Source organism: Phoxinus phoxinus, assembly GCF_949152265.1.
Source record: "Phoxinus phoxinus genome assembly, chromosome: 4".
NCBI classification, from domain to species: Eukaryota; Metazoa; Chordata; class Actinopteri; order Cypriniformes; family Leuciscidae; genus Phoxinus; species Phoxinus phoxinus.
The window spans coordinates 28044417-28066599 of record NC_136879.1 but is presented as its reverse complement, the minus strand read 5'-3'; the positions used below and the strand labels follow the sequence as shown (position 1 = coordinate 28066599).

Genomic DNA, 22183 nt, shown 5'->3' with positions numbered 1-22183 from the left:
TTTTTGACTAAAGGTGGCGCTACTGAGCCCCTCCACCGCGCCCGTTTCTGAAACTTCACACATACCTAGTACCTAATAAATCTGATATGCATGTTGAGTTTCATGCAATTTGAAGCATGTTAAGAGCCTCAAATGCACCCAAAAAGAATATAACAGTTTAAAGCGTTGCCATGGCAACAGTATTTAAGATATCAATAATTCTTTCACAGGTCTACATCTGCCGTGTGTTTACATTATACACATAAAGTTTGAAGCAAATCGGGTAAAAATAAGAGGGTGAATTCAAAGCATTTTGAAAGTGACACACTTCCTGCTGCCAGTTGGTGGCGCTATAACTTTGACTCACAATAGTCACATCCATGTGATCGGCCTCTTACAACGAACACACTGCTGAAGTTTCATCAAGATCAATTAATGTATGAGAATGTTATAACACACTTCCTGTTTCCAATATTCGCCATAAATTCGTTTCCTCGCCACGGCCAAACCGTTCGAGATATCAAAAATCCCCTCGCAATTTTTCATCCTCCATGTCTTGACTTCATGCACACCGAGTTTCGTGGTGATTGGTTGAATCGTCTAGGAGGAGTATTTTAAATTCCATTGCATGTGTTTTTTAAACTACGCCAAATAGCCGACTTCCTGTTGGGCTGGGGTAAAAAGTCAGAGCACGAAGGATATATGAACCGATGAGATCTATAAGTGTACCGAGTTTCATATTATTACACGCAAGCGTGTTTGATTTATGGACCAAGTTTTCGGACCGCGTTCCAGGGGGCGCTGTCGAGCCCCCCTGCCACGCCCGGGTCCCAGCTTCAGTCCGGCTCTAATGGCCGCGGGTTCTGACATTTGTGCAAAGTTTCAAGAGTTTTTGAGCACGTTAAGGCCCCCAAAAGTGCCCAAAAGGTAGTAATATAATAATAATAATAAATAATAAATAATAAAGAAGAAATATAGCTGCAAGCAGCGATTACGGGCCCAAGCCGGTGGCACCGCCACCCTGGTGCCTTTAGTTACACTAAAGGCACCGGGCTGGCGCTGCCACCGGCTTGGGCCCTCCATCGCTGCTTGCAGCTATATTTATATATATATATATATATATATATATATATATATATATATATATATATATATATATAAATAAAAAGCCGCCACCCCGTTGCCTTTCGGGTTCCTGTGCACGACGGGCAATAACGTAACCCCGCTTTGACTGTCGAGAAGAAGTCTGCTTTAGAGCTTGCATCAGTGTGAGTCTTTCTGCTCCCCTCCAAACACACACAGAAAAGGGGGGGGCTGTCTGTGTGTGTGCCCTCCCTCCCTCCCCACATACACACACACACACACACACACACACACACACACAGAGAATGGCAGGGGGAACTCTGTCAGAGAGAGACAAAACCACATTCAAACCAAAATATCTGACTTCCTGTTGGTCGGAGCTAATGACTGTAAATGAGAAAGTTGTCCGGATCGATAAGCACAATTTACATACCGAGTTTTGTGACTGTAGGTAAAAATAACCCACCCACTTTAGTCAAAAGTATCTTGAAAGTAACACACTTCCTGCTGCCAGTTGGTGGCGCTATAACTTTGACTCACAATAGTCACATCCATGTGATCGCCCTCTTACAACAAACACACTGCTGAAGTTTCATCAAGATCAATAAATGTATGAAGACGTTATAACACAATGTGTTTTTCTTTTCTCGCCATAACTTCGTTTCCTCGCCACGGCCAAACCGTTCGAGATATCAAAAATCCGTCCGCAATTTACCGTCCTCAATGTCTTGACTTCATGCTGACCGAGTTTGGTGGCGATAGGATAATTTTTCTTGGACGAGTATATCAAATTCCAGGGGCATGCATTTTCATACAGCCCATAATAGCCGACTTCCTGTTGGACTGGCGTAAAACTTAGAGCACGAAAGTTGTTCGGCCCGATTAAATCTATATGTGTACCGAGTTTCATATTATTACATGCAAACGTGTTTGATATATGGACCAAGTTTTTCGGACCACGTTCAAGGGGGCGCTGTTGAGCTCCCCTGCCACGCCCGGGTACCAGCTTCAGCCCAGCCCTGATGGCCGCAGGTTCTGACCTGTGTGCAAAGTTTCAAGAGTTTTCGAGCACGTTAAGGGCCCCAAAAGTGCCCGAGAAGTCCCACACAGCAGAGAAAGGGTTAAAATAAAGCCCCCCTCCTCTCTCACACACACAGACACTGAGAGAGACTGGCAAAATTCCCATCAAATCACATTCAAACCAAAATATCTGACTTCCTGTTGGTCGGAGCTAATGACTGTAAATTAGAAAGTTGTCCGGCTCGGGGAGATAAATATAGATACCGATTTTTGTTACTGTAGGTAAAACTAATACCCCATTTTTGACTAAAGGTGGCGCTACTGAGCCCCTCCACCGCGCCCGTTTCTGAAACTTCACACATACCTAGTACCTAATAAATCTGATATGCATGTTGAGTTTCATGCAATTTGAAGCATGTTAAGAGCCTCAAATGCACCCAAAAAGAATATAACAGTTTAAAGCGTTGCCATGGCAACAGTATTTAAGATATCAATAATTCTTTCACAGGTCTACATCTGCCGTGTGTTTACATTATACACATAAAGTTTGAAGCAAATCGGGTAAAAATAAGAGGGTGAATTCAAAGCATTTTGAAAGTGACACACTTCCTGCTGCCAGTTGGTGGCGCTATAACTTTGACTCACAATAGTCACATCCATGTGATCGGCCTCTTACAGCGAACACACTGCTGAAGTTTCATCAAGATCAATTAATGTATGAGGATGTTATAACACACTTCCTGTTTCCAATATTCGCCATAAATTCGTTTCCTCGCCACGGCCAAACCGTTCGAGATATCAAAAATCCCCTCGCAATTTTTCATCCTCCATGTCTTGACTTCATGCACACCGAGTTTCGTGGTGATTGGTTGAATCGTCTAGGAGGAGTATTTTAAATTCCATTGCATGTGTTTTTTAAACTACGCCAAATAGCCGACTTCCTGTTGGGCTGGGGTAAAAAGTCAGAGCACGAAGGATATATGAACCGATGAGATCTATAAGTGTACCGAGTTTCATATTATTACACGCAAGCGTGTTTGATTTATGGACCAAGTTTTCGGACCGCGTTCCAGGGGGCGCTGTCGAGCCCCCCTGCCACGCCCGGGTCCCAGCTTCAGTCCGGCTCTAATGGCCGCGGGTTCTGACATTTGTGCAAAGTTTCAAGAGTTTTTGAGCACGTTAAGGCCCCCAAAAGTGCCCAAAAGGTAGTAATATAATAATAATAAATAATAAAATATATATATATATATATATATATATATATATATATATATATATATATATATATATATATATATATATATATATATATATATATATATATAAAAAGCCGCACCCCGTTGCCTTTCGGGTTCCTGTGCACGACGGGCAATAACGTAACCCCGCTTTGACTGTCGAGAAGAAGTCTGCTTTAGAGCTTGCATCAGTGTGAGTCTTTCTGCTCCCCTCCAAACACACACAGAAAAGGGGGGGGCTGTCTGTGTGTGTGCCCTCCCTCCCTTCCTCCCTCCCTCCACACACACACACACACACACACACACACAAAGAATGGCAGGGGGAACTCTGTCAGAGAGAGACAAAACCACATTCAAACCAAAATATCTGACTTCCTGTTGGTCGGAGCTAATGACTGTAAATGAGAAAGTTGTCCGGATCGATAAGCACAATATACAGACCGAGTTTTGTGACTGTAGGTAAAAATAACCCACCCACTTTAGTCAAAAGTATCTTGAAAGTAACACACTTCCTGCTGCCAGTTGGTGGCGCTATAACTTTGACTCACAATAGTCACATCCATGTGATCGCCCTCTTACAACAAACACACTGCTGAAGTTTCATCAAGATCAATAAATGTATGAAGACGTTATAACACATTGTGTTTTTCTTTTCTCGCCATACCTTCGTTTCCTCGCCACGGCCAAACCGTTTGAGATATCAAAAATCCGTCCGCAATTTAGCGTCCTCAATGTCTTGACTTCATGCTGACCGAGTTTGGTGGCGATAGGATAATTTTTCTTGGACGAGTATATCAAATTCCAGGGGCATGCATTTTCATACAGCCCATAATAGCCGACTTCCTGTTGGACTGGCGTAAAACTTAGAGCACGAAAGTTGTTCGGCCCGATTAAATCTATATGTGTACCGAGTTTCATATTATTACATGCAAACGTGTTTGATATATGGACCAAGTTTTTCGGACCACGTTCAAGGGGGCGCTGTTGAGCTCCCCTGCCACGCCCGGGTACCAGCTTCAGGCCGGCCCTGATGGCCGCAGGTTCTGACCTGTGTGCAAAGTTTCAAGAGTTTTCGAGCACGTTAAGGGCCCCAAAAGTGCCCGAGAAGTCCCACACAGCAGAGAAAGGGTTAAAATAAAGCCCCCCTCCTCTCTCACACACACAGACACTGAGAGAGACTGGCAAAATTCCCATCAAATCACATTCAAACCAAAATATCTGACTTCCTGTTGGTCGGAGCTAATGACTGTAAATTAGAAAGTTGTCCGGCTCGGGGAGATAAATATAAATACCGATTTTTGTTACTGTAGGTAAAACTAATACCCCATTTTTGACTAAAGGTGGCGCTACTGAGCCCCTCCACCGCGCCCGTTCTGAAACTTCACACATGCCTAGTACCTAATAAATCTGATATGCATGTTGAGTTTCATGCAATTTGAAGCATGTTAAGAGCCTCAAATGCACCCAAAAAGAATATAAAAGTTTAAAGCGTTGCCATGGCAACAGTATTTAAGATATCAATAATTCTTTCACAGGTCTACATCTGCCGTGTGTTTACATTATACACATAAAGTTTGAAGCAAATCGGGTAAAAATAAGAGGGTGAATTCAAAGCATTTTTAAAGTGACACACTTCCTGCTGCCAGTTGGTGGCGCTATAACTTTGACTCACAATAGTCACATCCATGTGATCGGCCTCTTACAACGAACACACTGCTGAAGTTTCATCAAGATCAGTTAATCTATGAGGATGTTATAACACACTTCCTGTTTCCAATATTCGCCATAAATTTGTTTCCTCGCCACGGCCAAACCGTTCGAGATATCAAAAATCCCCTCGCAATTTATCATCCTCCATGTCTTGACTTCATGCACACCGAGTTTCGTGGTGATTGGTTGAATCGTCTAGGAGGAGTATTTTAAATTCCATTGCATGTGTTTTTTAAACTACGCCAAATAGCCGACTTCCTGTTGGGCTGGGGTAAAAAGTCAGAGCACGAAGGATATATGAACCGATGAGATCTATAAGTGTACCGAGTTTCATATTATTCCACGCAAGCGTGTTTGATTTATGGACCAAGTTTTCGGACCGCGTTCCAGGGGGCGCTGTCGAGCCCCCCTGCCACGCCCGGGTACCAGCTTCAGTCCGGCTCTAATGGCCGCGGGTTCTGACATTTGTGCAAAGTTTCAAGAGTTTTTGAGCATGTTAAGGCCCCCAAAAGTGCCCAAAAGGTAGTAATATAATAATAATAATAATAATAGTTAAGAAGAATAATCCTTTGGAAAACAATAGGGCCTTCGCCTTTTCAAGGCTTGGGCCCTAATAATCCGAAGGAAAACAATAGGGCCTTCGCCTTTTCAAGGCTTGGGCCCTAATAATAAATAATAATCCGAAGGAAAACAATAGGGCCTTCGCCTTTTCAAGGCTTGGGCCCTAAATATGTTTGTAACTATTTTCCATCATATAAATATATCAAGAGTAAAAAGGCCTGCAAATTTTCTGGCATAAAATGATGATACTTTAATTTATTGGAAGATGGTTGAAAAGGCTGCACTTATATTATTGGTGTACATTGATTCATTATTTATTTGTATGTATGCATAAATTACATTTTAAATGTATTAAATGCACACACACACGCACACACTCACACAAACAAACAGATAGACAAATAGATATAGACAGATAAATAGACAGAAAGATATGGCATAATATTCTTGTTCTACTTCCAATAAAGTAAAAAAAGTAAAAGTTTATTTTATTGATTGTTTTAATAATAAGGGTCTTTATTGTAATCTCATGTGTCCAATTTTGCTTTGTTTGCAGCCATTATTCAGTGGTCTTGTCTGGGAAAAAAAGTTTGCACCTTTTGATTAAAAGGTATTTATAAAAAACAACAACTAAAAAATCTGTTTAAAAACGGTTTTAAAAAACACGAATATTTCCAGTATATTTTATTTGTAACATTTCTGCTATGATTAAGATTTAAGGGTTAAGGGAATGAACAACATCTGCAACAATACAATGGTTAAAGTTGACAATCACTAACCATGATTCAGGTAATTTAATAAACCCATTTAATCATATGTAAACAGTGGATTATTTATTGCGACACATTGTCAGTCGAAAAGTTGCACAATGTTGGGTCGTAAGAGATTTTGAAGTACTTTGTGTACATTGCAAGACTTCCAAATGTTTGTGAAACAGCACACTGATGCTAAATACTGTACTATGGCCAAACATGCAAATACAGTGCGTGAACATGGCTCACTTCTTCCCTGTCATTCTGAAAAACAGGACAAACGAAAAATAAGTTTTAAAACCTTTATCATATAACAGTCAGACTGTTAAAGGGAAGACTTTATTCCACAGTTAAGGATGTAAAAAATCCAAATAAAATCACCATAAAACCCTCGGTTTTTGCAACAAAATAACATAAGAACAATCAGATATTGCATTCACTGTATCTATGGATTATTGTTTCCAATTTAACACAATTTTCAAATATGTATGCTGTAAATATGATTATATAGAAGTCATCATGTGCGGCAGTATTGCTTCTCTTTTTAACATCACAATTGTATTATAAAGAGCTAAAAAATTTATTAGACAATGAATCACTTCATAATCATCGATTTGTTTCCAAGATGAAACGTTAAATGAAAAACAAAACATTTAAATGTGATTATATCATGTATCACACACTCTAAATCAACCTAATGTCCTAAATCGTTCCTATGTCTGCACTGATACAATACAAAAACTGGTTATAGGCCTTTTAAATAGTCAGGCATATCTGCGTATACATTTACAAAATAAGGTTTCAGACCCTGAGTGAAGCAAATATCACTTTGTTAGGGCTGTGTCAAATTAGACACAATTTTAAGCTGAAAGGAAAACATTTTATGCATTCGGTTACAATCCCTATTCAGACTGCTTTTCATTTTTGGATTTTTAACAAACTTATATTCAACATCACAAGCAAAATTACCATTCTGATCTAATAAAGCAAAGAGAAGTATCACATATACAATTGTAAATATCTTTAGAAAAGCTAAAAGATGGTCCTAAACCACCTTTACTGTCATGTTTCTGCAGAATTACAGTCTTCATTGCGGGCTGTGACACTATGGTAGCCAACTCATTAGACCCCATTATTACAATTATTAGTGTCTGTTAATTGTCAAGAAAGGTAACGTTGTCTGTCACTCCCATTCAATCCATTTCCATGGACGAACCCTCTCTCAGTTATGCATCCAAAGTGCCGGAGTTAAGTCCAATTTGTACCACACCACTTCCAATCTAGCATCTTATGAATTTACAAGCTTTTGTGTGATACAAACAGTTAATATGTTTGTTTAATACGCATCACATATTAATCATCATATCACCAAAGCTCGGTATATCCACATACGCCTGACCTCGCAGAATTATAAAACCGGATTGTGATTCGAATGAAACGTCTGCAATATCTGCAGCTTCCCACTAAAATATTACAGCATAAGCAGCAGCAAAAAACCAATCAGTCCTTTGGGCATCGCTGGCTCATTTAATGATGTCAGAACAATGGCGCGTTGACCCTTGACCCCACTCTCTTCTAATCAACAAGCCCACGCATAAACGCACTATATACCAGATAAAGCACTTAAGCAAATGATTCAGGCTGTACAGCCTACAGACCTCATTCACACAGGATCTCTCTAACTGGACCAGTATGTATCCCCATTCCCCACACATGCATCAGGAAGGGTGAGAGAGTGCACTTGTGGTGACACCAGATAACCTGATCATTCAGAAATATCTGCGCTGAGGCATTCCACAACAAGGGAATAGATTAAAACCAGTTGAACAAAGACTCAGCAGCAGTAACCGGTTCACAAGGACACGTTTCGCACATCAAGCGTCTGCAGTGAATAAACAGCAGGGTCACGCTTTCACACTGACAGTGCTTCGGTAGCTCTATACAGAAAATTAACTGGTTTATGGGTTACTACATTGCATATTTCTTATCTAATAAAAAAATGTGATTTCGATTGTGCAATTGAGAATAATTCCTTTAAATTAGGAGGGGACGGCATTTAAATAGTATGTACATGTATTCAAACACCTTTGTGTAACAATGCTATCCATTAAATAGTATTTTTATCCATTCCAAACAGCAATATAAAATGTCTGTGCGACTCCCTTACATCTGGCATGAACATTTTGTTTCCGGATATTAACTGAATTGCGTTTACACCTTAATTCAAATGCGTCTCCAGTGTGATCAAATTTCAGATTACACTTACATGCACAAAATGCAAATCGCCACATTATTATTAGATAATAGAGTAGCCTACATTAACAAAACAAATTCTGTCAGCTATAGAATTTTAAAAACATCGATGGATCATTCAAAATGCTTTCGGTTGTTAATTGCATTTCCTTTCTTTCGCCCAATTACACCGCATGTGCATTTACACTTAAATAGAATTAGGCTGAATTCGGAAGTGCATACTACTCTTACTATATCTGCCATAGAAAGATATGGTAAACGTGGTACGAGTTATACTAGTATGTGGTTCAGCGATAGAATCGATCCCAGACCACCTCCAAATGCGTTTCTTTTTTTTCACAGTCAGCGATCACAGGACATTCAATCCTGATGTGAACACAGAGGATATAATAATATAATATGAAGTGTAATGCTGCTTACACAAGACTACATGATTTTATTCCTGTTTTTCCAGTCACCAACAGTGAATTGAAATCGCTGACGAAATTTGTTTTGTAAATACATGTTATAAATCTTATTGTAACTGATTCATCTATGTAAATTATTATTATTAGCCTATTTTATTTATGTAGTGTGACATATTATAGCAATATAATGTGTGGGTAGCATAAATGTCAGTGTGAATGCTGTAACCTCTTAATATTGCAAGCGAAAAATCTACACGCTGCAGATGCAGGATGCATGAAACGGGTCATTTTTGATTACAAAAATGCTTTACAGCAACATAAACATCAGTTTTGGTTTAACAAGAGCGTAAGCAAGAATCTCTCCTCTGTCTATTCATCACTGCATGTGCAAACTGTGTAAAAAAAAAAAACTAGCCTTATTGCAAATATAAACGATTCTGTCACTGTCATAATGCAAAAGGCTCAAAGTGCAATTCAGGGGAAAATATCATAAAAACCAGTAGGTTGTTGAGGTGACCTGTAAAAGAAATGCTCATTCAGCGTTGTTCTCTGTGGTGGATGCCGTGGTCGCAGTGGCTTTAGCTACTGTTGTGGCCAGTCTGCTCACCGAAGCTCCCTGATCGAGCTCCTCCGCGTCCTCCCCGTCTGCCTCCTGCAGGGCGAGTCTGTGTGGTGGACGGGGCCGGGATCTGTGTCTGTATGGGTATAGGAAGAGGGCGGGGTCAGGCATGGCCATGGGCTCCTCCGGGCCCGTCACCCTCTCGCGCGGCACGCACTCCCTGGCACGCTCGACGTGGAGGTGCGAGGAGGGCCGGCTCGAGCTCCGCCGTTTGGGTTTGATCACTGTTGGGCTGCTAGCGCTGGCCTGAGGCGAAGGGTGGACGGGGGGCTTGTCCGTGCCGAGCTGGGCCGGCCTCCTTCGCTGCTGCTGCCTCTGCTGCGTGAGTTTCTGCTTTGCTGAATGCAGCTGGAAGGACAGGTATGCAGCCGCCTCGGTCTGCTGCTGCAGCTCAGTGTTGAGCACAGTGGTCCTGTGGCTGCGCTGTTTTAATTCCTCCAGGAAACGCCGCTCCTTCTCCTTCAGACTGGCACGGAGAGCGCCCACCAGCACTGACTTCTGGCTCAGCTCCCATCTCAGATCACTCTGGACCTCCTGCTGGTCCTGCAGATGCTCCTCCACCTTCAGACAATGGGCTTCCAGCTGCTTCTCTTCCTCATGCACATCTGGAACACATACAGAACAGAAACTTTGATTGTAAGTGATTTGATTCAGTGGTTCTGTGAACCAAATTTAAGCACTGTGTGAATTATACCACGACTTTCAGGAACCTTTCTAACGGTTATTTTCATGGGATTGTCTTGCACAACTTTGCATAGTTTTGTCTTGCACTTAAACTGTCTTTAGACGCCCCAAGCAAAATAAGTCAGCATCAACTGACAATCTTAAAAACATTTAGTATAAAAAAATAAAAATAAAAATAACATCATTAATTTGAAATAAAAATATTTTGTAACATCATAAATGTCACTTTTGATCAATTTAATGCATCCTTGCTGAATAAAAAAAAAAAAAAAAAATAGTTTTTTAATCTTACTGACCCCAAACTTTTGATTGGTAGTGTATAATATGAGTAATTACAATGTTTGGTATATATATATGGCCGGTTTCACAGACTAGTCTTAAGCTAGTCCTAGACTAAAATGCATGTTTGAGCTGTTTTAACCGAAAGCACTGACATATCTTAAAATATGTAGAGCCATTGTTTTGTCTCAAGATGCACACCAGTAATGTTTTTTTTTCTAAGGCATGTTTATAAAAGCTACTTAAATGCCCCAATTGAACTAAAACCTAATCCTGGCTTAATCTAAGCCCTGTCTGTGAAACCGGACCGTACTTTTGAAAAGTCCAACTTTTTGTTTGGTGGGTTCTTCAAGCCTTAAATAGAGGATCAAAAACCCCTGTAATTCATACATCTTAGAGTTTAACATTTTACATGCAGAAGCTTTATCACACACTTCTGCTGCTGAAATGAGTGTATGATCTCATGTATGATCCACCTAGTGATATGAAACAGACATGTCTAATATGAACAAGCCTCTGCGTTTAAAATCAGATTTTAGCCGTAAAAGCGAATTTGTAACTAATCTGAGATCTAAAAGGTAAGTGGATGTGGTTGAGGAAAGCAGACAAAGAGCTCCTCTGTGCCCAAGGATTACAGACTCACTGAGTAAATCCAAATCAACTAATCTCAACTCTGGTCTGGCTACTGGCAGCGTTGCCATCTGTTCAAGGTTATCAGACACATTAAATGTCTAGGACAAGACCTCCCAGAGCATGCTTGACTACTGTGCCCACAAAGCAGAGAGCAAATGTGTAGTGCAAAAGTAAATTGCTTGCACACACACACAAAGAATGACATAATTTGAAACATTTTTTTGGCAGAAATGACACATTTTAAATCTATATGGTCAATGGTCAAACTGCAAGGATAATTCATTGGCATCATCATCTTTTCCTAAATATTAAAATTAAATTAAATTCAATACTTCATGGAAATGTGACATGCCATCACTGTTTGTTTTGTGTTCTGCTTTAGATTATTTGTATTTTTTCTAATTTGTAAGTTGTTTTAGGGGAAAAAAAGCATCTACTAATGTATATTGCACTATTACCAAATCTGGTAACACTTTACAATAAGGTTCATTAGTTAACATTAATTAACTTCATTAGTTAACATTAACTAATAATGAACTGCACTTATAAAGCATTTATTCATCTTTGTTAATGTTAATTTCAACATTTACTAATACTTTATTAAAATCTTGTTAACATGAGTTAATGCACTGTGAACTAACATGAACAAACAATGAACAGCTTTATTTATATTAACTAACATTAACAAAGATTAATAAATACTGTAACAAATGTATTGCTCATTGATAGTTCATGTTAGTTAATACATTAACTAATGTTTAATAAATTAACCTTATTGTAAAGTGTTACCCCAAATCTTAAATCACTCTCACATTACTAAAAATGACATATCCTTTACAGTAGCACACATATAGTGTCAGATATGAGTAGGAAAATGTGCCATAGAATTAGACAGAAGCATGGAAGAGCAGCTGACGTATGGCATGTCATTTATTACAATCAAACAAATGAGGGATAACGTGTATTTTCCAGTCTTTCGAGTACGCTTACATTAATGTAATGTGTTTCAGATGAATTACAGGCTAAGTAGACTGAAAATGAATTCTGCAATCGGTGTCCTTCAAATGATCCACACAAACTTAATGACCTCGTGCTGAGTTCAACATCTTCCTATAATTTGTGTCTCTCGTGCTCTCCTTTATTTTACTGCAACTAGCACAGTTCTGTCTCTCAATTTGTCCAGATTGTCCCGATTTCACAGTCAGCCTATCAGCCTCACCCCATGCGTCCAGACTGAGATGAGCTCATGGCGTGAATATAGAAAATGCTGTGTTATCTGATCCTTAAATCTGATCTCTCTACTGTTCCTCAATGAGTTCACTCTATGCTGCCTCTGACCCTTTTAATAGAATATGTAATGAAACTGAGATGTCGACAACCATCAGTTGACAAAGACATTAGCGCAGATAAGAAGTGATGGACAAAGAAAAAGACAAGTATTGTTCATTTAATACTCACATTGCGCCAGCAATATGCTTGTAAATTTGAAAATCATTTTCACTATCGACCAGTGTTTGGTTCCTCTGGGGCTTCTTTGAAGAATAAACTAACACATCCAAAATATCCTGATGTGTCTCAGATAAATAATCTTTCACAGCAAAGTAGTATTACATATGCTTCGGGAGTCATGACATCAGTTAACACGCCCTCTATTCATTTTTGATGCACTGCCTCAGCAGTTTATTCACCTCATCCATGGGAAATATAATAATTAAGATTTTTTCTTGTATATCACTCTACTTGTGTATTTGTATATTCCAGACGGATTGTCAGTCTGTGCATTGATTTACACTGTTACGCCAGTAGGTGGCGATAAGTGACTGTCTTTATGAGCCATTTAATCATTTACTCAACCAATTGACTGTTCGCAAAGACCCGCCCCCCTTAGTTACTGTCGCTATGTCCGACATGCTACGCCGCTCTCACGCCACACCATGTTGTAACTCGCCTGACTGCTTTGTCGGACAAAATGGCGGATGGCGAAGTATGATTGGTCAGATCACCTGTCAATCAAGCTCCCTGCGAAGGGTCAATTAGTCTAAAACACTGATTCATTCGGGAACATCACAACTATGTATCCAGGTAACAGGGAACATTATCAGAACTTTGGGTAATATTCTGGCAGGGTTCTCTAAAAGTTATGAACAAACGTTTATGAACAAATAGAATGTTTGTTTAAATTTATCTGGTCTTTAATAACGTTCTCAAAACGTTAGGACAAAAATATTATTTATACATTGTTTACGGAGGGTTTTTTTTCTTCCTGAAACATTTTAGTTGGACATTCATCAAACGTTTTTTTTAACAAAAAATTACTACTTATTTCAAAATGCTAGAAGATTCAAAAGTAACATTCTCATAATGTTTCCAAAATGATAAAAAGGAATGTTCCCTTAACGTTCGTATAACCAAGAATTTTTTTTTTTTAAACGTTCAATAAACTGGACATTTAAAACGTACGAACATTCTGAAATAATGTTTTCATAACTTAATGGGAACGCTAGCAAAAAAAATGTGTTAGCTGGGTATGTGTTGCTCAGCGACTGAAAGGTTGATTCTACTTTTGTTTGGAATTATTTTCGCTGGCAGAGCACAAATACCTAAAGTAAATGGTAATATTATGTCTTAAATGTAAGTTACACAATATTGACCTCTTGTTTATTGATCTGTTATATGAAAGCAATATCACACACACAATCTTGCTGCTGGGAACTTCGTAATTAGGCCATTTTACTGATAACAGCTTTGTTGGAGTAGAGAAGACATTAAAATAAAAGAGTTAAGTTAATGTATATAATGCTGAATATAAGTATTAGCATCTTTTTAAAAAAAAAAAACTTTTACTGTCCCCAAACTTTTAGATGGTATGTGTTATGTTCATATTGTGGTATTTGAATTAGATAACTGATTACATGTTTACTAAATAATTAGTACTTTGTACAAATACATTTTAAAACCACTGATTATAACTTAGAAATCGCTAATCACTTTTTTTCCCTTTCCTATACTCAGCTTTCTTGTGCTATTCCTCTCTGTCTCCTTGCCCGACTTTGTCTCAGCAAAATAACATGTAGTAATTGGACACCCCCACTGGGACTGTGCAGCAAAAGCAGAGGAAAACGCAGGCAGGATCAATTTGTGGGTGGATGAGGCTGCGTCGGGCTGGAGGAGAGAGGGATGACCTGCAGTATGAAGAGGAGTCTTCTGCTTAACAATGATGCCTCTTGATGTGAAATTGACTAGCGTTTTAGATCAATTATTATTACAACAGTCATTAAAAACACTTTATGTGCCTTGTTGAGGCTAATCACTTCAATTCAGCCAATTCCATGAAATCGGAACAACAAAAGAAGTGTTGAGTGCATCCTTTTATTTATTAAGTCAATATGATGCTTTCATGCTTGCTAAAGTCTTTCAAACGTGATCTAGTAATAACAGATACCAAAATATTATGCAGATAGTCAAGATACTAGATGCTGTTGTATTAAATAGACCTACTGCTGTTGTTCTTGTTGCTTTGTATAACTGAACACCCGTGCTAAAAAATATATAAGTAACTCTGCTCACAAATAAATGAAACAAAAAATGTTTGGAAGGTAACCGAGCTCACCTGGTACGCTCCTGCCTGGGGGCTTCATGTTGAGTTCTTGTGTGAGTTCTGCAAGTAATAAACAGATGCAATTTTAATTCGGAGCTATTTTTTTATTCTGCATTTTGAAACGGACACATTCCAGAATCATTATAAATCATGCCATAAGTCTTGCATGATCCATGATCCAATTAACTGTTATTAGATCAAATGTCCCGTCCTACATTTTACATTTCATTTGGCATAGATTATGGAAGTAAAAGCATTAATAAGTAAAATAAAGCAATGATAAAGTTAATTTATTAAAGGTGGGGTATGTAATTCTCTTTTTTGGCCATTTTTTCAAAATCACTTAAAATCCTATTCCTAACCCACTTACAGCCACTGAGTTAGAAGCACTGAAATAAAAATTAAGCAATTTAATCATCTGTGGAACGGGCAGGACTCGAAAAACTCCAACCAATCATTTCCAAGACCACCTAAAATCATTGGACAGTAAGTGCGTCAATCAATCGGTCGTACCATCCCCCCCTCCCCCCATCCATGTCCATGTTCTTTGAATGGGTGGAGTCAAAGGAAAGAAGGTAGGACCATTTGAGTTGTGTATTTTCAAAATCTGCCAGCCGTTTTACAAATCACATACCCCACCTTTAAATCATTATAGACTCATGTACAAAGTAACACTGTTCAAAGGTGAGATCTAGATTTTATTTAGCAAGGATTAAATTGACCAAAAGGATTAAATTGACAGTAAAGACATTTATAATGTTTCAAAAGATTTTTATTTCAAATAAATGCCGTTCTTTTGAAATTCCTATTCATCAAAGAATCCTGAGAAAAATGTACCATGGTTTCCACACAAACAATTAAGCAGCACTGTTGCTGCGTTCAACATTGTTTTCAATCTTGATAATAATACGAAATATTTCAGCATATTAGAATGATTTCTGGAGTATCATTCATGTGACACTGAAGACTGGAGTAATGGCTTCTGAAAATTAACAAAATACAAAAATACAAAAAAAATTCACAGAAATACAGTTTTCAGTTTTCACTAGGTGAGCATAAGATACTTCTTTGAAAACTAAAAAAATCTTACCCCACACTTTTTAATGGTAAGATACATCAAAGGGTAATAAAAAAAGACTGATTTCCTGTGGTTATGAATTAGAATGATTGGTTAGAAGAGCAGAAAAGCAAAGAGATGGATATGCAATGTGCTGCTTTTTCTGCCCTAGCTGGCTCAGCACATTTACAGCAATGTTCAGGTAGAAAGGCCGTGTCCTATATTACTGAGAGGGAAAACACAAGCCCTGCACTGACAGGAAGCTATTGACCTGTGGTTCTCTCTGTGGAGCTTGAACCATCAAAGAGAGCGACGTAACCCTGCTCTTCTCTGCAGAGGATCCTGACATTATGCATTCAGGGCATTGTCTATGCAATTAGATTGTGTGCCAACATTATTTTTGGAACAACATCCAATTAGGTGTGATTTATGATAAATGAAATGTCGCTCAATTCAATTATGCATGTTATTTAATGTATGCAAACTTCAATTAAAATGCAGGAGACTGTACAGTGGGAATGGTCTTGACACACACCTGTGCAGCGTTTCTGGAGGGACAGGATCTCCAGGTGTAGTCCATGCAGCAGAGACAGCTGTTCCTGTCTAAGGAAGACAATGCTCCTCTCCACGCTCTCCACCTGCCGCTCCAGTGAGACCACCGGTGATCCCTTTACCGTACAAAACACAGGGATATTTATTTACAGTATATAATGGTACGTTCCAGTCCTCTAATCTAAACTCCCAGCGTTCCAAGAGTACTGACATTTAGAGTACAAAACTGGGACTTTCCACTGTTTTAAACCAGAGCATCTGTCTTTTCTCTCGCTCCATAATGCTCTCATCAGTGAGGAAATAAAAGTGGTGCAGGGATGACATATTTTTGTTGGCCAAAACCAGGAAACGAGTTAGCATTTTAGCACCTCTGGTTCCATCGTCTTGAATGCAAGGGGTGTTTCTCAAATGGAAGGCTGCATCCTTTCGATACGGTGTCTTTCCTAGTTCCTAGTGGATAAATGCTTTGTATTACAAATATTTGTATTAAAAGGGGTGGTTGAATATGATTTCACTTTTCTAACTTTAGTTAGTGTGTAATGCTGCTGTTTGAGCATAAACAACATCTGCAAAGTTACAACGCTCAAAGTTCAAAGCAAAGGGAGATATTTTATTTTGAAGAAATTGCTTTTTAAGGACTACAACAAACGGCTGGTAGGGACTACACGACATTCCTCCTGGGTTAGTGACATCACAAACCCTAGAATTGACATAAACCCCTCCGCCTGAACATGATTTATAGATTATCACGACAGAATATGCTTATCAACGACTAGAAGATAACTACACATAAACTACCGGTACATAAATTCATCAACAATCCATTAAGAAATGTTGTCTACATGTTGTCACTTCTTCTTGAGTTTCTCCATCTTTCTGACACAAGCTGTTGAAGCTCCGCCCCCTGTGCCGGGAGAAGCAGCTCGTTTCCATTTAAAGGGACAGACACAAAAACGGTGCGTTTTTGCTCAACCTCAAAAAGTGACAACATGCTATTTAAAAATATCTGTGGGGTATTTTGAGCTAAAACTTCAAATACACACATGCAGACATCAAAGACTTATTTTACATCTTGTGAAAAGGGCATTATACCACCCCTTTAAATGGCTTTCTATTAATGCAATACAGTGAATGGCAGCCGTCTGCGGTCTCCCAGTGGCTTACATTATTGGCAGTTTAGTGTTTGTGATTAATTTACAGCAAAACAATGTTAACATCTATGCTTTCATGTCCAAAAACATTATTTTTATACATTTTCTGTCCGTTTATTTTCATGAATTTAATGGTGAACAAAGGATTGTGGGTGATTAAGAGGGCCTTCAGCGACGGTTGATGGCAGTTGAGATATGCAGCCTTCAGAAGACTCAGCCTTCATCCTTGAGTTTTGTTAATTGGACTTTTAGTTTGTATTTTACCGTGTCTGTTCCTGTTTCTTTTCCTGTGTGCCATTTTTTTATAGACCTTTGTAGTTTTTCTAGTTGATTAGTTCTGTGATTATTGCCCAGGTGTGTTTCCTCTAGTATTTATTCCCCAGTGTTTCCTGTATTCTTGTGTCTTGTCCTTGCATGGATGTTTTGTTGCGGTGCTCATTCCGTTTCCCTGGTTTTCGAGTTCCCGTGTTTGTTTTGTTATTTATATTCTGTTTAATAAAATAACTGCATTTGGATCCAGCTCCCCTTTGTTTTTGAGTTTTGAGTGTGGTGAGAACACAAGCTTAAGATATGTTCAGGAGATATGTTCTACGACACATAATAATTAAGGAATGTCGGAATAAAACGCTCTTGTGTGTAGGACTAATTTCTTACTGATTTCCCACGCCTCTGTTTCTAATTCCAAAACATAATTTTAGAGCTAGTAACTGAGGCTTGAGCCATTGATAGCAGACTAATCCAGTAATTAATGAATTTAGAGAAAAATATTAAGCGCATTACCTGAGTCTCTTAACGGTGTTCTGCAGCAGTGTCTCTACTAATTGTGGAACTGTACGTTTATCGGCTTCATGAACAGCGCCTTTATTACCTCTCTCTTGAGAAATGTTATGTACCTTTTAATTTGCTGAACTATTTTACTGATAAAATCGTCAGAGCAGCGCTGAACATGCTTCTGTGAGAGTGTGTGTCCGTACTGTATGTGTGTGCGTTTGAGTGGAGAGAGAGCGGTAGAAAGAGAGTATGTGCTTTCCATACATAATAACATTTAATTTAGTCTAAAAAACATGGAAATAATTTGTCATTTTTATCCTATAGTTTAGGCAAGTTGCTTGGTTTTGCTGTTGTAGGTTGTAATGACCTTTGAAATAACTGTAATCATTTGGCGAAGTGATATGGAACTGTAATGCGGTCAAGACCTGCCTGGAACTACTTCCATGCGTATCTGAAAATAATTGCACACCTTAGAACATTCGTCAACCAATCATATTCAAGCATTCATCAGCCCCATAGTATAAATCAGTAATATCCTCTTGTTTACTTGTCTTGTCAAGGCCGTAGCTAAAAGTGGCTAAATGGGACTACAGAGGTTGTCGGGGACATTACAGAGGTTGTTCGGATGATGACGTCATCATCCGAACAGGTAAACTAATCTATTTACCAGTTCACTTTCGCGAGCTCTTGCAAACTATTATAACTCTTAACTTTCAAGGAAAATGTGTATAAGCAAAGACTGAAAGAGTTGTCGGAAGTAAAGTGATGGTGGCGTTGAAGTCATACGATACGACCATGGTATAGTTTGTTTACAACAATTAGCTTTTGACTTCTGAAGATTGTATTTATGTTTCAAAATTGTTGTGTTCATTTGTGAAGATTATCACAAAAAACTAAATGCGTAAGAATCATACGCTTTTATTAATCACACTCACAGACCTTACTTTCTGCAATTAACCAAAAGCCAATGGAAAAATCCTATTGGGTTTTTGTTGAAAGGAACCAGGGTGATGTTAATTTCATACAAAAATAGGCTACATCATCCCTGCCCCACTCTGGATTACAGAACATTTTGAAAATATTTTGTGTTGATATTCATATTCACTACAAAATATGAGAGAAGAATTTTGTCCCGGGCCCCGTAATAAGAGGTCTAGCATAGCCTATGTGCACCTATATTTGGTGCCGGACCCCATGAATTTATCTACACTAGGGTCAGAAATGAATGAAGACCTGGTGCAAAATCCCACCAAATTTTACGAAAATACCCATGAAATGCAAAATGTGGTACAAAATTCTGCTTTATCTGATATTTATCCTAATGATTTATTTTACAGTATTTTACATCAAAGGTAATGGTTAGAAAATCTCCTCTCATCATAAAGCTAAAAAAATGGCCCTTAAAAAGATAAACATTAATGACTGAATTTCTGAATAGTTCTGTTCTACCCGCTGGCCTGACCCTTAAATGGTTGGTGTGACCTAATGTAGCCTAGGTTGATTCATTCATAATATGTTTTAACTTGAATGATACCAATTTTATTGATACCAAGCACATTTTTTAAATAGAGTGCATTTTAAGAGCACATATGCAAATTAACAAAATATTTTAACAAATAGGCCTATATTAGGCTACATTATAATATCACTGACAAAAGATATTACATTTTTATTAGTTTACTTGCTAATTTGAACATTTTGATTTGACGTAGGCTAATCTTCGTGTGACACATGATGTAAAATAAAACTTCTGAGCGTTATTCTGCATCAACACAGCGAGGTTATTAGAAACATTCAATGTCGACTGCTCGCAGATACCTTAATACAACTAGGCTACATCGTAAAACATAAATGTCAATCAGCTAAATAGTCATTCTTTCTCATATAGGCTACATAACAATAAAAGCCTTAGGCTTAGATAACACTGCGCATAATATTACACAGCACTCACCGTGTTTTCCATATTAGTATCCAACAGATGAGGCGTTATAATGAAGAGGATGAACGTGCTCCTTCACTTCCACATCTCTGCCCTTCAACGAACCGACCCATGAACATACAGGATGACGACATCTTTAAAGAAGATCAATACACATCTCAATGGGAGAATAAGACACGGATCTGCCACAGAGTAAAGGCAAAGGTTTCGCTAGAACGACGGGATTTCAATGCTTCACAATCTTGGTGAAAGTACAATCGCTTTATCCGACAATGTCACGATCGATTAAAGTGATCCCGGCGTTTAGCTGGCACAAGCGTGTTCGTCTGTCCTGCATCTACTGAACAGCATCATCATCATCATCATCATCGCGATGACAGACAGCAGGAAGAGGCTCCTTCAGTACCAGGGCAATGATGCAACTGAGGAAGGAAACATAACGATGCTCTGAGGAAACTCCACTGCAGATCCGATCATCTCACGCGCGCATCTACTAACTACACATTAAGCTAAGGCGCATTATGTATTGAACATATCTAAACTAATGTCTAATTTAGCACAGCTCAATTATACAACAGTTAGTTTCAGTCCTCGAATTTGATTGGCCGAGAGCCAAGAGCACTAATTAGCATAGCAAATAGGATGTTTCGCAGTTTTTTATTTTTTATCAAATATCAAATTTTATTTTTTGTTTAACTATTCATATTTTATTATTTGCTTTGTTTATTGTCAGAGTGTTTGTGGCTCCCCCTGCCACGCAGACATTTTACCCCAGTATTTGTGAAAGTGGAGTGGAGTTATGTATGGCAAGGAGCGTTTTGGTGGTTTCTCTCCCTCCAGAATGTATTATTTACTATTCCCTACAGTGGATGTCTTATATTCCACCACATTAGAAACTATTGAGCAAAATTTAGTGTACGAATGGATGTAAATATCGTGCGCTGGGGAGGACTGTGGAGCTGTCCCGTAAACAGGCCTAACTTACACGATTTCATTAGACGACGACGAAATGGCGGATACGCAAAATAGCATAGTAGGCTACAGTGAATTCGAACAGCTTTGATTTCTATAATTAATTCCATTAGCGAAAGAAGGCGGGAAACTGAAAACCAGAAGTGGAGTTAAAGACGAGTGTACATTTCTGTCGCTGATCCGCTCCACTCGCGTAGAGCTGCTCCAGACCGTATTTTTAGTATGCGAGTTGATTCGTAACATGGAAAGCTGCTGGACTATTTTAATTTTTTTCTTTTTCTTAAAAAAAAAAGATTTTTAAGAATTACAACTTCAGTCAGGGGTACAATGTATACCAAATAAACAAACAAACATAAAAAAGACATATAAAGCAACAGTGACGAACTTAAATTTAAACAAAAATGTGAAATGTTTACAGATTGAAACACTTTGCAGCTTTCTTTTTTTTCAAACCCAATATTATGTTTAGGTATTGTTGAATTTCTGCTCTTAGAATAAAAAACAAAGGCTTGTTTCGTGCAAATTTACATTTATGAATACTAAATTTAGCTAACAAAAGAAGCAATTAATTATATAAAATGTATATAATATATAATTATAAAATTCCTTATGATAAGATTTTTTATAAGAGAAAAAAACATAACACATTTTTAAAGCACAGCTGAAAGCTGGGCATGATATGAGCCTTAATAAAGGAACAGAAATCTGACCAAAAACAAACCGAATGAGGACAACTCCCAAATAAATGATAAAATGTTTCATCATGTAGATAACAAAATGTATCAATATAACAATTAAATCGGTTCACAAGATAATAATTACATGGGTAATATTTATAAATGTTTGTGATTAAATATTTATGAGGAAGTTTCCAGATTTTATTCCATAACATAACCATTCCAAAATGATACAATAGAAGGCTGGAGAC

The 22183-nt window shown here is 38.3% G+C and overlaps 1 protein-coding gene across 2 annotated transcripts; it reads right to left on the bottom strand.

Annotated features, from left to right (window-relative positions):
* Nucleotides 1-6160: 6160 nt before the first annotated feature.
* ccdc92ba (coiled-coil domain containing 92Ba) lies at nucleotides 6161-20830 on the bottom strand. 2 transcript variants are annotated; one of them, XM_079611248.1, is made up of 4 exons: nucleotides 20296-20830; nucleotides 16406-16538; nucleotides 14826-14873; nucleotides 6161-10224 (listed from the first exon to the last, which is right to left on the bottom strand). In XM_079611248.1, exons 1-4 carry the CDS (start codon nucleotides 20305-20307, stop codon nucleotides 9533-9535), a joined length of 885 nt encoding a protein of 294 aa, XP_079467374.1. In that variant the 5' UTR covers nucleotides 20308-20830; the 3' UTR covers nucleotides 6161-9532. The 2 variants fall into 2 exon arrangements, with proteins under 2 accessions (XP_079467374.1, XP_079467375.1); XM_079611249.1 differs by lacking the exon at nucleotides 20296-20830 and adding an exon at nucleotides 16791-16873.
* Between the last annotated feature and the right edge of the window lie 1353 nt (nucleotides 20831-22183).